At 50.9% G+C, this 17,077-nt stretch overlaps 1 protein-coding gene across 1 annotated transcript in view; it reads left to right on the top strand.

Annotated features, from left to right (window-relative positions):
• Positions 1–17,077, top strand: part of LOC140717661 (pecanex-like protein 3) — a 125,049-nt gene that overhangs the window by 83,483 nt on the left and 24,489 nt on the right. Inside the window, 6 exon segments of the mRNA XM_073031295.1 lie at positions 1,977–2,118; positions 2,724–2,901; positions 6,499–6,607; positions 10,395–10,524; positions 12,626–12,684; positions 15,330–15,545. Of these exon segments, the coding sequence (XP_072887396.1) occupies positions 1,977–2,118; positions 2,724–2,901; positions 6,499–6,607; positions 10,395–10,524; positions 12,626–12,684; positions 15,330–15,545 (834 nt within the window).

Here is a 17,077-nt window from a genome sequence, read left to right as displayed (position 1 = left end):
TCAGCCATGATGAAATGACAGAGCAGACTCGATGGGCCGAATGGCCTAATTCTGCCCCTATATTGTACGGTCTTGTTTGTTTTCTTGCGAGCATTCTCAGTAAATCCAAGAACCATGATAGAAGTGACGAAAGACCGGAGGGACAAACAACTCAACGTGCAAAAACAAAAGAAAAAAGAAACAACGTTAACAATAAGCAATAGATATCGAGAAAAGAGACGAAGGGTCCTTGAAAGGGAGTCCATAGGTCGGGGGAACAGTTTAGTGATGGGGGCGAGTGAAGTTACCCCTACTGGTTTAGCCTCTGTACGTCCGAGGTTTCCCAATTAATCACTCCATGGTGAATGGAGTTCCCCCCCCCCCCCCCCAAGTCCCCATCTTAGGACTGCCAGGTCAGCCCTGCTAATTTTTTTTTAACCTAACTTATTGTTCTGCTAAGTAAAAACTTGAGTGTTTAGCAGCTGTGTAGTTCCCAGTTTGGAAAGGGGGAAGTTTAAGTAAGCGTGCGATTTCTGCACTGTTCCTGTTGCCGGTTCTCCCCCCCCCCCCCCCCACTCCGTTCCTGTCTGTGGCTGCGGCAGCCAGCCATCCCTGGCTGGGAACAGAGTTGAAACTTCCCCCTTCAGTGAGCCGAGGGTGGGGGTGGGGGTGAGGTACAGTTACCCGAGGAGGCTGCGGGCCACCCTCCCCGTGTTTCTCCTTCTGGCTGATTTGCAGCAACTTTTCAACAGCGAGGTAGCTCCCCGTCTGCCCATCCATAGCGCCCGAGGTCACTTCGCTTTCCTTCCCCGGTGTCCATAAAATTCTGACCCGGCAGAGAGGTGAGAGCTCTTAGACCACTGACGGTGAGATTCCAGGTGCAAAATTTGGCCATTCAGCCCATCGTGCTACCCTTCCCTTCAATCCTAGCTTTTAACCTTTTTTTTTCTCTCTGCCTCACGAGAACCGCAGGGTGCCGCAGCGCAGAAGTGGGCCATTCGGCCCCTCAAGCCCATGTTATTCTGCTCAGCCCCATTGACCTGCCCCTGGACCATGGCCCTCCCATCCACCTACTTATCCAAACTTCTCTTAATTGTTGCAGCCAAACCCACATCCACCACTTCTGCTGACAGGCTCGCACCACCCTCTGAAGAAGTTCTTCCCTCAGGTTCCCCTTCAGTATTTCACCTTTCACCCTTAGCCTGCAGCCTCAGATTCTCCGGCCTGTGAAGAAATCCCTCTGCAACTCAGCTTTAGAGAAGCATCCCTTTATTCTGAGGCTGTCTGCTCAGACCCAGACAGTCTTGCTAACAGAAACATCCACGTCCGCTCTACCCAGAGCTTTCGGTATCTAGTAGGTTTCAATAAGAACCTCCCCCTCCCTCCCCCCAGACATCAAATGCTCCTGGTACATTAACTCATTCCTAGGATTGTTACTCTGATCCCTGTCCCGGTCCAGCACTTCCGTCCTCTGCTACGGAGCCCAGACCTTCTGTACTTGCCTGAGACCCTGTCCCATTCCCGTTTCGCCCAGGAGCAGCCTCTCCGCTGAGATGCTCTTACCACTTGCCCCCTTGTTTCTGCACCTCCCGCCCAATCCCCACGACAGCTGCGCCCTCGAGAGCTCCGCGCTCCTCCGATCCCGGCCTCGTGGGGAATCCCCGCTTCCCGTTGCTCCGCCGGTGGCGGCCGTCTCCGTGATCTGGACTTCCCCCTCCCGGGCTGCTCCAACTCGCCGTCCCCTTGTTGTCATCCATCCTACGTGTCCAATGTTCCCTTCCCTTGCAGGGCTCCTGTCTACTACGTTAACGGTGCTGTAGAAATACTCGGGACACCCTGGCGACAGCCTGGGGGGGGGGGGGGGGTTCTTGAGACACGTTCAAATTGCGGGTAAACGTGACCCGACTGTACCGTGCATATGTGAATGACCTTACTGTGCTTGCATTAATCCCCCCCTCCCCACTCCCAAATCACACTCCTAACCCACCACCTCACAGACGCGGCACAGCTGATGTGGTTCGAGAAAGTGTACGCCTGGCTCCAGTGCACAGAGAAGTACTTCATCTACCCGGCCGTCATCCTCAGCGCCCTCACCTCGGACGCCAGCGCCGTCAGCAGCCGCCACAAGCTGGGCAAATTGTGAGTAGGTGGGGGTGGGGGTGGGAGGAGGAGCCCCGGCAGGCGCGTAAACGGAGGCGGGTCGGCCCCCCCGCCAGCGCGTCCTTCTCGTGGGGCCATCACTATTGTGGGGTGACTAGTCCCCGAGCTTCCCGTCGGGGCTCACCCCACTGCACGTCTCAGCTGAGGCTCACGGGGTCACGTCTCCCCCTCTGTGGGTTTGAGACCCTTTCCGCAGACTTGCCACACTCTCTCACGCGAGATGTCAGACCAACCAGCAGGAGACGGGCAGAGCAAGTTCCCCTGAGCCTGAGTCTACCTGGCGAACCACGGTGACCAAAGCACTGAGTCATCCGTTCCCTCCGTCGTTGGTCTCTGTGGGATCTAGCCATTGTTCATGAATTATGGTGAAAAGAAGGACCTTTGTCTTCCACAAGAGACTGGGAATGGAGTCTCGTGGACTTCATTCACCTTGTGTTGTGCCTGGTGTAACCGTGTGGGCCATTGTTCCTTCTCTTGACGCCTCTCGCCATTGGCGTGGCGCAGACGAAGTTGTAGAGTGTGGGGATGAACAATTTGCCGTGGCCTCCCGTTTAACTCTCCCCTGCCTCCTCCCTCCTTCACAGCACTGACCCACTCTTCATAACGGTCGCTGGCATGAAGCTTCTCCGCTCCTCCTTCTGCTGCCCGTGTCATCAGTACGTGACCCTCAGCTTCACCGTCCTCTTCTTCCGCTTCGACTACAGCCGCTTTTCCGAGACCTTCCTGCTCGATTACTACTTCATGTCCATCCTCTGTAGCAAGGCAAGTATCTGCCCACCCGCGCTGTGCTCGCCCCTCCCCCGGTCTCCGAGGTCCAGGATCGAGTGTGCCGGGGCTAGGGCTCCACGTGGAATTGGGATCAGGAGGGAGCATCTTCACCCGAAGGGGGGGGGGAGACCGTGGAAATCTCCGCCACAGATTGATAGGGTCATGGAATACCGTAAACAGCTTTGGGCCCCTGGTGTTTGAGAGGGTCCAGGGGAGGTTCACAATAATCCCTGGCTTGAAAGGGTTAACATGCGAGGAGAATTTGATGGCTCTGGGCCCGTACTCGCTGGAGTTCAGAAGGATGAGGGGGATCTCACTGAAACCTTTCAAATATTGAAAGGGCAAACACGAGGAAATCTGCAGATGCTGGAAATTCAAACAACAACACACACAAAATGCCGGTAGAACACAGCAGGCTAGGCAGCATCTATAGGGAGAAGCGATGTCGACGTTTCGGGCCGAGACCCTTCGTCAGGACTAACCAAAAGGAAAGATAGTAAGAGATTTGAAAGTAGAGGGGGGAGGGGGAAATGCGAAATGATAAGTGTAGACCAGAGGGGGTGGGATGAAGCTAAGAGCTGGAAAGGTGATTGGCGAAAGTGATACAGAGCTGGAGAAGGGAAAGGATCATGGGACGGGAGGCCTCAGGAGAAAGAAAAGGGGGGGAAGCACCAGAGGGAGATGGAGAACAGGCAAACAACTAAATATGTCAGGGATGGGGTAAGAAGGGGAGGAGGGGCATTAATGGAAGTTAGAGAAGTCAATGTTCATGCCATCAGGTTGGAAGCTACCCAGCCGGTATATAAGGTGTTGTTCCTCCAACCTGAGTTTGGATTCATTTTGACAATAGAGGAGGCCATGGATAGACATATCAGAATGGGAATGGGACGTGGAATTAAAATGTGTGGCCACTGGGAGATCCTGCTTTTTCTGGCGGACCAAGCGTAGGTGTTCCACGAAACGGTCTCCCAGTCTGCGTCGGGTCTCACCAATATATAAAAGGCCACACCGGGAGCACCGGACACAGTATACCATACCAGCCGACTCACAGGTGAAGTGTCGCCTCACCTGGAAGGACTGTCTGGGGCCCTGAATGGTGGTGAGGGAGGAAGTGTAAGGGCAGGTGTAGCACTTGTTCCGTTTACAAGGATAAGTGCCAGGAGGGAGATCGGTGGGAAGGGATGGGGTAAGAAGGTAAGAAAATATTGAAAGGCCTAGATAGAGTGGATGTGGAAAGGACCAGGGGACCCAGCCTCAGAACAGAAGGTCATCCGTTTAGAATGGAGATAAGGAGGAATTTCGTTAGTCAGAGGGTGGTGAATCTGTGGAATTTATTGCCACAGATGCTGTGGAGGCCAGGATATTGGGATATATTAAAGCCGGAAGTTTATAGTTTCTTGATTAGTAAGTGCTGATAGACTCTTGTTTGGTAAAGGTGTCAGAGGTTACAGGGAGAAAGTTGGAGAAAGGGGGTTGAGAGGGCAGTTAAATCAGCCATGACTGAGTGTTGGAACGGACTCAATGGGCCGAATGGTCAGCTTGCGCTCCTGCCTTCCACAATCCTTCATATTGTGGTTGAGGGTTTTCAGCTTTTAAGGAATAGCTTCAGGGGTGTAGCCTTGTGAGCAGAAATTGAATGTGCAGTGTTGTATAGTTTAGAAAGCGCGAGAGGAGAGTTCATGGAACTATGCTGAACTTTGAAAGGGCTTGGTAGGTGCAGGGAGAGAGTTTCCATGGCTGGGGTGTCCAGGACGAGGAGCTCGGCCACTGTGTTGGGTTAGAAAATCAGAGTCAAGTTTATTATCACTGACCTGCACTCAGTGTTCACTCGTACACCTGCTCGTTAATGCAGATGTCTAATCGGCCAATCACGTGGCAGCAACGCGGTGCATAAGAGCATGCAGGCACGGTCACGAGGCTCAGTTGCTGTTCGGACCAAACATCAGAATGGGGAGGAAATGGGATCTAAGTGACTTTGATTGTCGGTGCCAGACCGGGTGGTTTGAGTATCTCAGAAACTGCTGATCTCCTGGGATTTTCACGCACTACAGTCTCTAGAGTTTACAGAGAATGGTGCGAGAAACAAAAAACATCCAGTGAGTGTTGCCTTGTTAATGGGAGAGGTCAGAGGAGAACGGCCAGACTGTTTCAAGGGACAGTAACTCAAATAACCACACGTTACAACAGCGGCGTGCGGGAGAGCATCTCTGAACGCACAACACGTCGAACCTTGAAATGGACGGGCTGTAGCAGCAGGAAACACAAAGGTACACTCAGGGGCCACTTTATTGGGCACAGAAGGTGGCCACTGAGTTCATACTGTGAAATTTGTTTCAAAACATTTTAAAAAAATTATTAGTTACAAAAGAAATATAAGTAGTGCAGAAAGAGAGCAAAGTGGCGAGGTCGTGTTCACCATCTTGGCGAACGATGGTGTAGGATTGAGAGGATGGCTGGCCTCTGGTTCTTCTGAAAGATCATTTTCAAAGACGTGTACTGTAAAGATTTCTTTACCTGTAGAACATCTCTGCGCCTGCGAGGATATAACATATAACCATATACCAATTACAGCACGGAAACAGGCCATCTGGGCCCTTCTAGTCCGTGCCGAACGCTTACTCTCACCTAGTCCCACCGACCTGCACTCAGCCCATAACCCTCCATTCCTTTCCTGTCCATATCCCCATCCAATTTTACTTTAAATGGCAATACTGAACCTGCCTCTACCACTTCTACTGGAAGCTCGTTCCACACAGCTACCGCTCTCTGAGTAAAGAAGTTCCCCCTCGTCTTACCCCTAAACTTTTGCCCCCTAACTCTCAACTCATGTCCTCTTGTTTGAATCTCCCCTACTCTCAATGGAAAAAGCCTATCCACGTCAACTCTATCCATCCCCCCTCATAATCTTAAATACCTCTATCAAGTCCCCCTCAACCTTCCACACTCCAAAGAATAAAGACCTAACTTGTTCAACCTTTATCTGTAACTTAGGTGCTGAAACCCAGGTAACGTTCTAGTAAATCTCCTCTGTACACTCTCTATTTTGTTGACATCTTTCCTATAATTCGGTGACCAGAACTGTACACAATCTCCAAATTTGGCCTTAACAATGCCTTGTACAATTGTAACATTACATCCCAACTCCTATACTCAATGCTCTGATTTATAAAGGTCAGCATACCAAAAGCTTTCTTCACCACCCTATCCACATGAGATTCCACCTTCTGGGAGCTATGCACTATTATTCCTAGATCACTCTGTTCTACTGCATTCTTCAGTGCCCTACCATTTACCATGTATGTCCTATTTTGATTATTCCTACCAAAATGTAGCACCTCACACTTATCAGCATTAAACTCCATCTGCCATCTGTCAGCCCACTCTGCTAACTGGCCTAAATCTCTCTGCAAGCTTTGAAAACCTACTTCATTATCCACAACGCCACCTATCTTAGTATCATCTGCATACTTACTAATCCAATTTACCACCGATCGCGAGGATTTTCCATCCGTTCGGCACGAGGAAAGCCCGTGCACACGCCTGTGTTGTGGTGGGCGCGTCCCTGACTCTGCCTCTTCTCTGTGCTTCCAGCTCTGGGACCTGCTGTACAAGCTGCGCTTCGTGCTGACGTACATCGCCCCCTGGCAGATCACGTGGGGATCCGCCTTCCACGCCTTCGCCCAGCCATTTGCTGTTCCTCGTATCCTTTAAAACCCGTCTGACAGCGGGGGGGGGGGGACGGCGCCGGCTAATCGGGCAGCCGTGTGACCGCATCCGCTCGAAGTCCGTCCGTGGGGGGGAAATGAGCAGAGACGTTATAAACCGGCCGGGGTGGTTTTAACGTGGGTTTGTGTGTGTGTGTGCGTGTCAGTGAAAGTCTGTAGGCACGTTTTCGATGACTGGTTGAATTGGCGTGGCTGTTTTAAAATAAATTAAGCCATGGCACCGCGATGTAGCTGGTGGGGCCGTTGCCTCGGCAACTGCAATTCACCCAGCTCCAGCGATGCTGACTGCGTGTGGAGTTGGGCCATTCTCCCTGTGACCCGCAGGGATTTCCTCTGGTTGCTCCAGGCCCCAAAGGTATCTGTATGGTCGTGCACTTTGACAGGAGAAATGAAAGCGTAGACTATTTTCTAAACGGAGAGAAAGTTCAAAAATCTGAGGTGCAGAGGGACTTGGGGGACCCCAAAGGGTGGTTTGCAGGTTGAGTCGGAGGTGAGGAAGGCAAATGCAGTGTTTGGGAGGACTAGAATATAAAAGTGAGGGTGTAACGCTGAGGCTTTATGAAGCCCCTGTGAGGCCTCACTTGGGGTATTGCGAGCAGTTTTGGGCCCCTTGGAAAGGACGTGCTGACATTGTAGAGGGTTCAGAGGAGTTTTGCGAAAATGATTTTGGGAATGAGTGGCTTGTAGAATATGAGTGGCATATGAAGAGCGTTTGATGGCTCTGGGTCTGTGGTCACTGGAATTCAGATGAATGAGGGGTGGCCTCATTGAATCCTGCCAAACGTTGAAAGGCCTGAACAGAGTGGACTTGGATGTTTCCTATGGCGGGGAGTCTAGGACCAGAGGACACAGCCTCAGAATAAAGGTGTGTCCTTTTAGAACGGAGATGAGGAATTTCTTTAGCCAGGGAATTTGTCGCCACAGGCAGCTGTGGAGACCAAGTCATGGGCGTATTCCAGGCAGAGGATGATAGATTCTCAATTACTCAGGGCGTGAAGGCAGGAGATTAGGGCTGAGAAGGGAAAACGGAATGGTGCATAGTTCCCTGAAGGTGGAATCTCATGTGGATAGGGTGGTGAAGAAAGCTTTTGGTATGCTGGCCTTTATAAATCAGAGCATTGAGTATAGGAGTTGGGATGTAATGTTAAAATTGTACAAGGCATTGGTGAGGCCGAATTTGGAGTATTGTGTACAGTTCTGGTCACCGAATTATAGGAAAGATGTCAACAAAATAGAGTACAGAGGAGATTTACTAGAATGTTACCTGGGTTTCAGCACCTAAGTTACAAGGAAAGGTTGAACAAGTTAGGTCTTTATTCTTTGGAGTGTAGAAGGTTGAGGGGGGACTTGATAGAGGTATTTAAAATTATGAGGGGGATAGATAGAGTTGACGTGGATAGGCTTTTTCCGTTGAGAGTAGGGGAGATTCAAACAAGAGGACATGATTTGAGAGTTAGGGGGCAAAAGTTTAAGGGTAGCACGAGGGGGAATTTCTTTACTCAGAGAGTGGCAGCTGTGTGGAACGAGCTTCCAGTAGAAGTGGTAGAGGCAGGTTCGATATTGTCATTTAAAGTAAAATTGGATAGGTATATGGACAGGAAAGGAATGGAGGGTTATGGGCTGAGTGTGGGCCAGTGGGACTAGGTGAGAGTAAGCGTTTGGCATGGACTAGAAGGGCCAAGATGGCCTGTTTCTGTGCTGTAATTGTTATGGTTATATCAGTCATGATGAAATACGGGAGCAGACTCAATGGGCCAAATGGCCTAATTCTGTTCCTATATCTTGTGGTTGTACCAATTGCTGATTGAATTGGCCGCTGTGAATTGTGTGTAGGTGAGGGGGTGGAATATGGGGTGCATCAGTTGATGGGGATTGTGGGAGAGGAAAACAAAATGGAATTCTATCTGGGTTAGATTGGCTGTAGTTTTATTTGTCACCTGCACATAAAAACGTCGTGAAATACGTTGTTTTACGTCATCGCCCAACACAGTTGGAGGATGTGTTGTGGAGGTAGCCTGCAGGTGTGGCCATTCCTCTGGTGCCAACATTGCATGCCCACAACCCACTAATCCTAACCTACATGTCAAGTTTATTGTCATTTAACTATGTACATTTATACCGTCAAACAAAACGAATTTTCTCTGAACCAGGGTGTAAAACAGAGTAGTACACATAGCACATATATAACACACAATAACTTAGGAAAGTAAGGATGAAATCGACAGATGAATTATGCATAAATAAATAAAGTGCATAAATTTAATATTATCAGGTACAGAACAAATTAACCAGTGACGCTTCAAATGTGATGCGGCAGGGAGTTCAGAAGCCTGATGGCCTGAGGGAAGAAACTGTTTCCCACCCTGACCGTTCTTGTCTTTATGCATCGGAGTCTCCTGCTCGATGGTAGAAAGTCAGAGAGGATGCTGGATGGACGGGTGGGATCCTGGGTAATACTAAGGGCCCTGCGTACGCAGCGCTCCTGATAAATGTCCCGATGGACGGTAGGGAGACCCCTGTGATCCTCTCGGCCATTCTCACAGTCCTCTGTAGGGACTTCCGGTCCAATGCTCGGCTGCTGCCAGACCAGATGGGGACGCAGCTTGTCAGGACACTCTCAATGGTGCTCCAGTAAAGTTCGGTTAAGATGGGGTGGTGGTGGGGGTGTGGTGTCTCGCTTGCCTCAAACTCTGAAGGAAGTGGGGGCATTTCCTAACGTTGGGAACGTGTCCTGTACCTCCTGAGGTCGAGTCTGCTGCCCTTTGCACAAGTGTAATGGAAAAACCTACTCGCCTAGTGGCATCACAGACGCGTAGATTCAGATGAGCAGCATTCACAAAGTGAGCATTAAATGAAACGGTTTGCACAAGAACAAGCACAATTAGAACAAAAACCAGTATTCTGGTGCAGTGATTAGAGTTGTGCCGGTTGGCTCGATTGAAGGGAAGTTGCCGTTCTTGAACCTGGTGGTGTGGCTACCTCCTGCCCCACGTGAGAAGCTGGCGTGGCCCAGATGGCAGGCCTCTTTGATGGGCGTTGCCTTCCCGAGGACGCCCATCCTGTAAATACTCCCGGTGGTGCGGAGGCTGACCTTTCCCTTCCTCTGAAACATCAATGCCTTTGAACAGAAAGTTCTACAGAGGGTAGTGAATCACGGGTGATGACCTCCCAACCAATGGAACACTGTCGTAGGAAAGCAGTATCCTTCATCAGAGATCCCCACCACCCAGGCCGTGCTCTCTTCTCGCTGCTGCTGTCAGGTAGAAGGTACAAGAGCCTCAGGACTCGCACCACCAGGTTCAGAAACAATTACTACCCCTCAACCATCAGGTAGAAGGTACAGGAGCCTCAGGACTCGCACCACCAGGTTCAGGAACAGTTACCACCCCTCAACCATCAGGTAGAAGGTACAGGAGCCTCAGGACTCGCACCACCAGGTTCAGGAACAGTTACCACCCCTCAACCATCAGGCTCCTGAACAGAAGGGGATAACTCCACTCATCTATTGAGATGTTCCCAGAACCAATGATCTCACTTTAAGGACTCTTTACCTCATTATCTCATGTTCTCATTATTTATATGTACATTTGCACAGTTTGTTGTCTTCTGCACTCTGGTTGATCTTTCACTGATCCTGTTTACAGTTACTATTCTATAGATTTGCTGAGTTTGCCCGCAGGGAAATGAACCTCAGGGCTGTGTACGGTGGAACTCTGATAAGACCATTTACTGTGAACTTCCTTAACCATCCCCTCCTTTCAGATTCTGCCATGCTCTTTGTGCAGGCTGTGCTCTCGGCCCTGGTCTCCACGCCTCTGAATCCCCTCCTCGGCAGTGCCGTCTTCATCACCTCCTACGCCAGGCCGGTGAAATTCTGGGAGCGAGATTACAAGTAAGGGCCGCATTGTAAAGACATTGGGATGAGCCTCCTGGGCCTGTACCTGGAATGGGTTACAGGGAGTAAAGGTGTTATATAAGATTTAATTCCTTCATCCTCGTGGTTGGGGTAGACTGCAGACTGCTTGAATGCTCGGGCCCAGTGCTGGAGGAATCCACTGGGCACTGCCTTCTATCCTGAAAAGAACCCATTCTCTGCCCAAAATGTCAGCTCCTTATTCATCTCCATGTAACCATTACAGCACGGAAACAGGCCATCTCGGCCCTTCTAGTCCGTGCCGAACGCTTCCTCTCACCTAGTCCCACCGACCTGCACTCAGCCCATAACCCTCCATTCCTTTCCTGTCCGTATACCTATCCAATTTTACTTTAAATGACAATACCATACCTGCCTCTACCACTTCTACCGGAAGCTCGTTCCACACAGCTACCACCCTCTGAGTAAAGAAGTTCCCCCTCGTGTTACCCTTAAACTTTTGCCCCCTAACTCTCAAATCATGCCCTCTTGTTTGAATCTCCCCTACTCTCAATGGAAAAAGCCTATCCACGTCAACTCTATCTATTCCCCTCATAATTTTAAATACCTCTATCAAGTCCCCCCTCAACCTTCTACGCTCCAAAGAATAAAGACCTAACTTGTTCAACCTTTCTCTGTAACTTAGGTGCTGAAACCCAGGTAACATTCTAGTAAATCTCCTCTGTACTCTCTCTATTTTGTTGACATCTTTCCTATAATTCGGTGACCCCAACCGTCCACGATACTCCAGATTTGGCCTCACCAATGCCTTGAACAATTTTAACATTACATCCCAACTCCTATATCTCCGTAGATGCTGCCTGACCTGCTGAGTTCCTCCAGCATTTTGTGTGTGTGTGTCTGTGTGTCTGTGTCTGTGTCTGACTGACTCTGGATTTCAGCCTGTCAGGCTGCTGGTGTTCAGGGCCGGAATGAAGGCCCTCCATCTCTGGCAGTGTTCGGAGCTTTCCTCATCGTGCCAGTAGCTCGGTTTTCACCGCTGTCAGTCACACAAGCTCCTGGTGGAGGCTCAGGAATACCGGCGCCCTCAGATGTAGCGGGGTTCTCCCTTGCTGTTTCCATAACCATTTTGTTTGACCAGTCAGGGTTGTTAGCCCCGAACCTGGAGGACCGGTGGACCACTCTTAGTGTGACCTCTACCCTTTGACCTGTTTGGCATGGGTGACCCTACCAGGAGCCAACACAGCCCTCCGGGTCATTGAGGCAGGCAAGCCTCCAAACCCTGCAGTTAGGTTGTGTTCCCCTTGGTCTGGATTTCCAGCATCTGCAGAATCTCTTCTGTTTTAAGAACCTGGTTCTCCCTACTCCATTCTTTTTGTGTGTGTGTGGGGTGGGGGGTGTGCTATAACTACTCCTCAGTCTGTGGTATGTACATTAATTTTGTTTAATAATCCTTAGGGCATTGCCTTACTGAAGGTCTTCAGAGTCCTCCAACCTGATGGCATGAACATTGACTTCTCTAACTTCCGTTAATGCCCCTCCTCCCCTTCTTACCCCATCCCTGATATATTTAGTTTTCTTCCCCCCTCCTTTTTTTTTCTCTCTCTCTCTGCCCACCATTCTGCCTGTTCTCCATCTCCCTCTGGTGCTCCCCTCCCCCTTTGTTTCTCCCTAGGCCTCCCGTCCCATGATCCTTCCCTTCTCCAGCTCTGTATCCCTTTTGCCGATCACCTTTCCGGCTCTCAGCTTCATCCCTCCCCCTCCGGTCTTCTCCTATCATTTTGGATTTCCCCCTCCCCCTCCTACTTTCAAATCTCTTACTATGTTTCCTTTCGGTTAGTCCTGACGAAGGGTCTCGGCCCGAGACGTCGACAGCGCTTCTCCCTTTAGATGCTGCCTGGCCTGCTGTGTTCCACCAGCATTTTGTGTGTGTCTTCAGAGTCCAGGTGCTTTATGGGTAGGGGTGGATGTAAATATAGGTCTAATGTGAAAAGGGTTGATGGGACTGTTTGCCTGCCAAATCTCTATGACGGATTTGGGTTCTCTGGCTGTGGATAGAAGCACCAGGCTCGGCGCGAGACTGTCCGCTGACTGGCTTATTTCCGTCTCTCCCACCCAGCACCAAGCGGGTCGATCACTCCAACACTCGGCTAGCAACGCAGCTGGACCGGAACCCAGGTAACGTCCGCCAGCCACCGCCGTGGGCCGCGGGGTGGGGGGAGGGGACAGCGTCTGTGTACCTCTGCTGAGGCGGTGTGGGAGAAGTGCCCTTGTAGCTTGTGCCCGCCTTCCTGGCCCCGTCTCTGAAACCCCTCCAGCAGTTCACGTGCCTGCCCAGTCCTGATACTCTGAAATCTGCTCAGCCCTGTGGAAATCCCTCCTTCCCCAGAACGTACCAGTGCAATTATATACTGCCGTCATAGAGAGCATTGTCATGTCAGCCATTACTGTCTGGTTCGGGGCAGCGTGTGTGAAAACTACAGCGATCTGTCGGGACAGCAGAGAGCAGCTCAGCATCACTGCAGGACTTGTATGTGACCGGGACAAAGAAGCAGGCACCACCCTCCCTTCTGGAGAGTGCTTTTAAAACAAAAAAAAATCTTCACGCCATCTGAAACGTTTCTCCCCCAAGGCCGTTAATCCAAAGTTCAAAGTACGTCTATAATCTAAGTATATATACACTATATACGGTACATCCTTGAGATTCGTCGTAAGATATAGGGGCAGAATCAGGCCATTCAGCCCATCGATCCTGGATCCCACTCAACCCCATGCACCTGCCGCCTTGCCATATCATTTGATGCCCCGACCGATCAGCTTCCGCTTTAAATACACGCACGGACTCGGCCTCCACCGCTGTCTGTAGCAGAGCGTTCCACAGATTCACTACTCTCTGGCTAAAAAAAAAAGTTCCTCTTTACCTCTGTTGTAAAGAGTCGCCCTTCAATTTTGAGGCTGTGCCCCCTAGTTCTGGATACCCCCACCACAGGAAGCATCCTCTCCACATCCACCCTATCTGGTCCTTTCGACATTCCGTAGATTTCCATGAGATCCCTCTGCATTCTTCTAAATTCCAGTGAGTACAGGCCCATAGCTGCCAAACACCCCTCATATGTTAACCCCGTCATTCCCGGAATCATCTTCATGAACCTCCTCTGGACTCTCTCCAATGACAACACATCCTTTCTGAGATATGGGGCCCAAAACTGTTGACAATACTCCCAAGTGCGGCCTGACTCGTGTCTTATAAAGGCTCAGCATTATCCCCTTGCTTTTATATTCTACTCCCCCTGAAGTAAATGCCAACATTGCATTTGCCTTCTTTACCACAGACTCAACCTGTAAATTAACCTTCTGGGAGTCTTGCACGAGGACTCCTAAGTCCCTCTGCACCTCTGATGTTTGAACCTTCTCCCCATTTAGATAATAGTGTTCACTATTGTTTTACCAAAATGCATTATCGTGCATTTCCCAACATTGTTCCATCTGCCACTTTTTTTGCCCATTCTTCCAATTTGTCTAAGTCCTGCTGCAATGGCTTTGCATCCTCAGTACTAACTACCCCTCCGCCTATCTTCGTATCATCTGCAAACTGTGCCACAAAGCCATCAGTTCCATTACCCAAATCATTGACAGACAATGTGAAAAGCAGCCGTTTTCTTGCAGTCAGCCACAAAACAAAGAAACCCAATTTTAAAAAAAAGACAGCCAAACACTCAATGTGCAGGAAAAAAAAACAAATCATGCAAACAGCGTTCAGAACTGAAGTTCATGAAAGGGAGTCCACAAACACGAAGCCACAGCCTCTATGTAGTGCAGAGGAGGGGTAAACCTCGCGAGCAGTGAGCCGAACACTGGCCTGTCTCTCCTCCTCCGGCCCTGACACCCTGACCTTTCGAACCGCCTTCCGAGTCTGCCCCAGCAGCCAAGCGTTCCCCGCTCTCGGGCCCGGCGCCCTGCCGCCTCGATTCGTCCCGTACGCGCCAGGCCGCGCCCGTCCTGCACCGGACTTCAGTTCACGCGGCAAAAAAAAAAGCCAGGTCTTGCGGGCAGTTCAGAAGCTCGACTCCAAAAGGGAAGTAACAGTGATTGCAGTGATTGTTTTTGAGAAAGAGTGTGATCCAAAAGCTGTGATTGCTTCCAGCAAGTTGTCGCTGTACTTCACCAGAAGAACCTCCCATTCTAGTTACCCTACCCCCCCATCTATCACCTCGATCCCTATACTGCAGTATAAACACTTTAAGCCCCTTTTATCACGCTGTTTGCATGTTTATAGACACGTTGGTATTCATGCAAATTTTATTCCACGTCCGAACTTTAACCTCAACTCTGTATATGTAAATTTTTGAGAAATTACATTTAAATTTATTTTTACATACATCTGGAGTATTTTAATATAATTTATTCTTAATAATTGAATTTGAACAGAAGAGCACAAGCAGTAGGAGCAGGAGTTGGCCATCTGGCGCCACCATTCAATAAGATCGTGACTGATCTGGCCGCGGACTCATCTTTTTTCCCCTTAATCCTTAATTCCCCTACTTTGCAAAAGAAGTTTGCACCCTGACCAACACACCACGGCTAATTCCTAATACATTAAATGTTTTCTGGTGAATAAAGTTGACCCTTGATAGCCCCAAGTCTTCCCGGACATCCCCCCCCCACCCCCCCAGGCATTGTGGGAGTGAGGAAGAGTCATGCTGATGTAGGAATGTCTTCCCTATGCGCACAGCCTGTGTGTGGGAAGGGGAGGGTTTTTGGGAGGGGGGGAGCAAGGGAGGAAGGTCGGACCGCGGCCTAACCCGAAGGGTCTTGCGTTGCAGGTGCGGATGACAACAACCTCAACTCCATCTTCTATGAGCATCTGACCCGCTCGCTGCAGCACAGCCTGTGCGGGGACCTGCTGCTGGGACGCTGGGGCAACTACGCCATGGGCGACTGCTTCATCCTGGCTTCGGACTACCTCAACGCCCTGGTGCACCTGATCGAGATCGGCAACGGAATTGTCACCTTCCAGCTGCGGGGCTTGGAGTTCCGAGGTACCAGGCTTGGATAGAGGGGATGCTCTCGGTAGCGGCGGAGTCGAGGGCCGGAGGGCGCAGCCTCAGAATGCAGGGACCGAGATGAGGGGGGACTTCTTCAGCCAGCGAGTGGTGAATCTGTGGAATTCATTGCCACGGGCAGCTGTGGGGGTGGCGTCATTGGGACTGAGCGGTAGCACAGTGGTTAGCGTTATCAGTGGCAGCTGTAAGAGCGAATTTCTGACCCCTGCCGCTGCCCTGTAAGGAGTTTGTACGTTCTCCTCGTGACCACGTAGGTTTCCTCGGGGTGCTCTGGCGTCCTCCTGACATTCCGACGATGCATTGCACGCTTGGGGCTAGTGAGTTCGGGGCACGCTCCGTTGGCGCCAGGAGGCGTAGTGACGTCGCGGGCCGAGGAAAGTGGTCGCTGTCTTGCTGTCCTTCGCAACTTGTATGTGATATGTACGATGTGGGAGTGAACTGGAGTTCCCGGGGAAACCAACGTGGTTTTAGGGGAGCAAACTCCATATACTGACTGCGCCAGAGGTCGCTGGAGATGTGAGAGCAACGGCCCGCTCCTCGTCTTGATCTCCCCCCCCCTGTCTCCCAAGTCCGAAAGCTAAGGATTTCAACCCAGTCACGGGAACTTGAGCCCGCAATCCGGTCTGACCTTCCCAGTGCTGCGGACGAGACAAAGCAGCGCGGAACCCGGCTTGGGACAGATCTGAAAGATCCCGTTGCCACACTCGGAAGACAGGCCCGTAGATTCCTGAAATGAACGGGGGGGGGGGGGGGGGGAGATACCTTTTAAGTACTAAAATAGAAACAGAAAACAGCTGGAAGCTCAGGCCAGGTGTTATCTGTGGCGAGGCAAGCTCAGTTAAGGTTTCTGAGCCAAGGCCCCTCATCAGAATTGATGCCAGCCTGCCACTCTTTCCTCATAAGGTAGCCCACCCACTGAGGGGGTCCGGGGCTAATATTTAATCCCACAGCTAAAATGAGTGACTCTTGCAGTTCGTGGTGTCTTAGACCATAAGACGTAGGAGGCAAGACCATGAGACGTAAGACAAGTCTTGCTGTGTATAAAATAGCACTCTCACTGATTGTAGCTCTGCACATACAGGGTAGGCTGGGATAGGAGGATAGCAGAGAGAGACGCACAAGGGACAAGAATGGTCCTTGTTGCTGGCACCTAGTTTGTTGTGAATCCCCCTCCCCACCCAGTACATTGTTTGGAATTCTTGCTCTTCCCCCCGTGTTCCCTCGCTTCCCAACTCCCTAAACCTCCCTTCCACCCTCCCAGTCTTCCCCCTCATCAGTCCCTCTCTCCCACCCTCCACCCCTCTTTCCTCCCAACGGCATTCCTTTCCTATCACCCTTCACACCCTCCTTCACCCCTCCCTACCCATGGTCCCTCCCTCCCATTCCCCTCATCCACCCCACCCTCCCCCTTCCCACGCTCCCCTCTAGCCTCTGTCTCTCCCTTTTTTCTCCTTTCCTCCCTCTTGCACTCCTCCCTCCTTCCCCCCCCTTGCTCCCTCACTCTTTCC

This window comes from Hemitrygon akajei, chromosome 28 (genome assembly GCF_048418815.1).
Source record: "Hemitrygon akajei chromosome 28, sHemAka1.3, whole genome shotgun sequence".
Classification (NCBI taxonomy): domain Eukaryota; kingdom Metazoa; phylum Chordata; class Chondrichthyes; order Myliobatiformes; family Dasyatidae; genus Hemitrygon; species Hemitrygon akajei.
The sequence above is the reverse complement of the archived record's forward strand: the minus strand, read 5'-3'. Positions and strand labels throughout refer to the sequence as shown.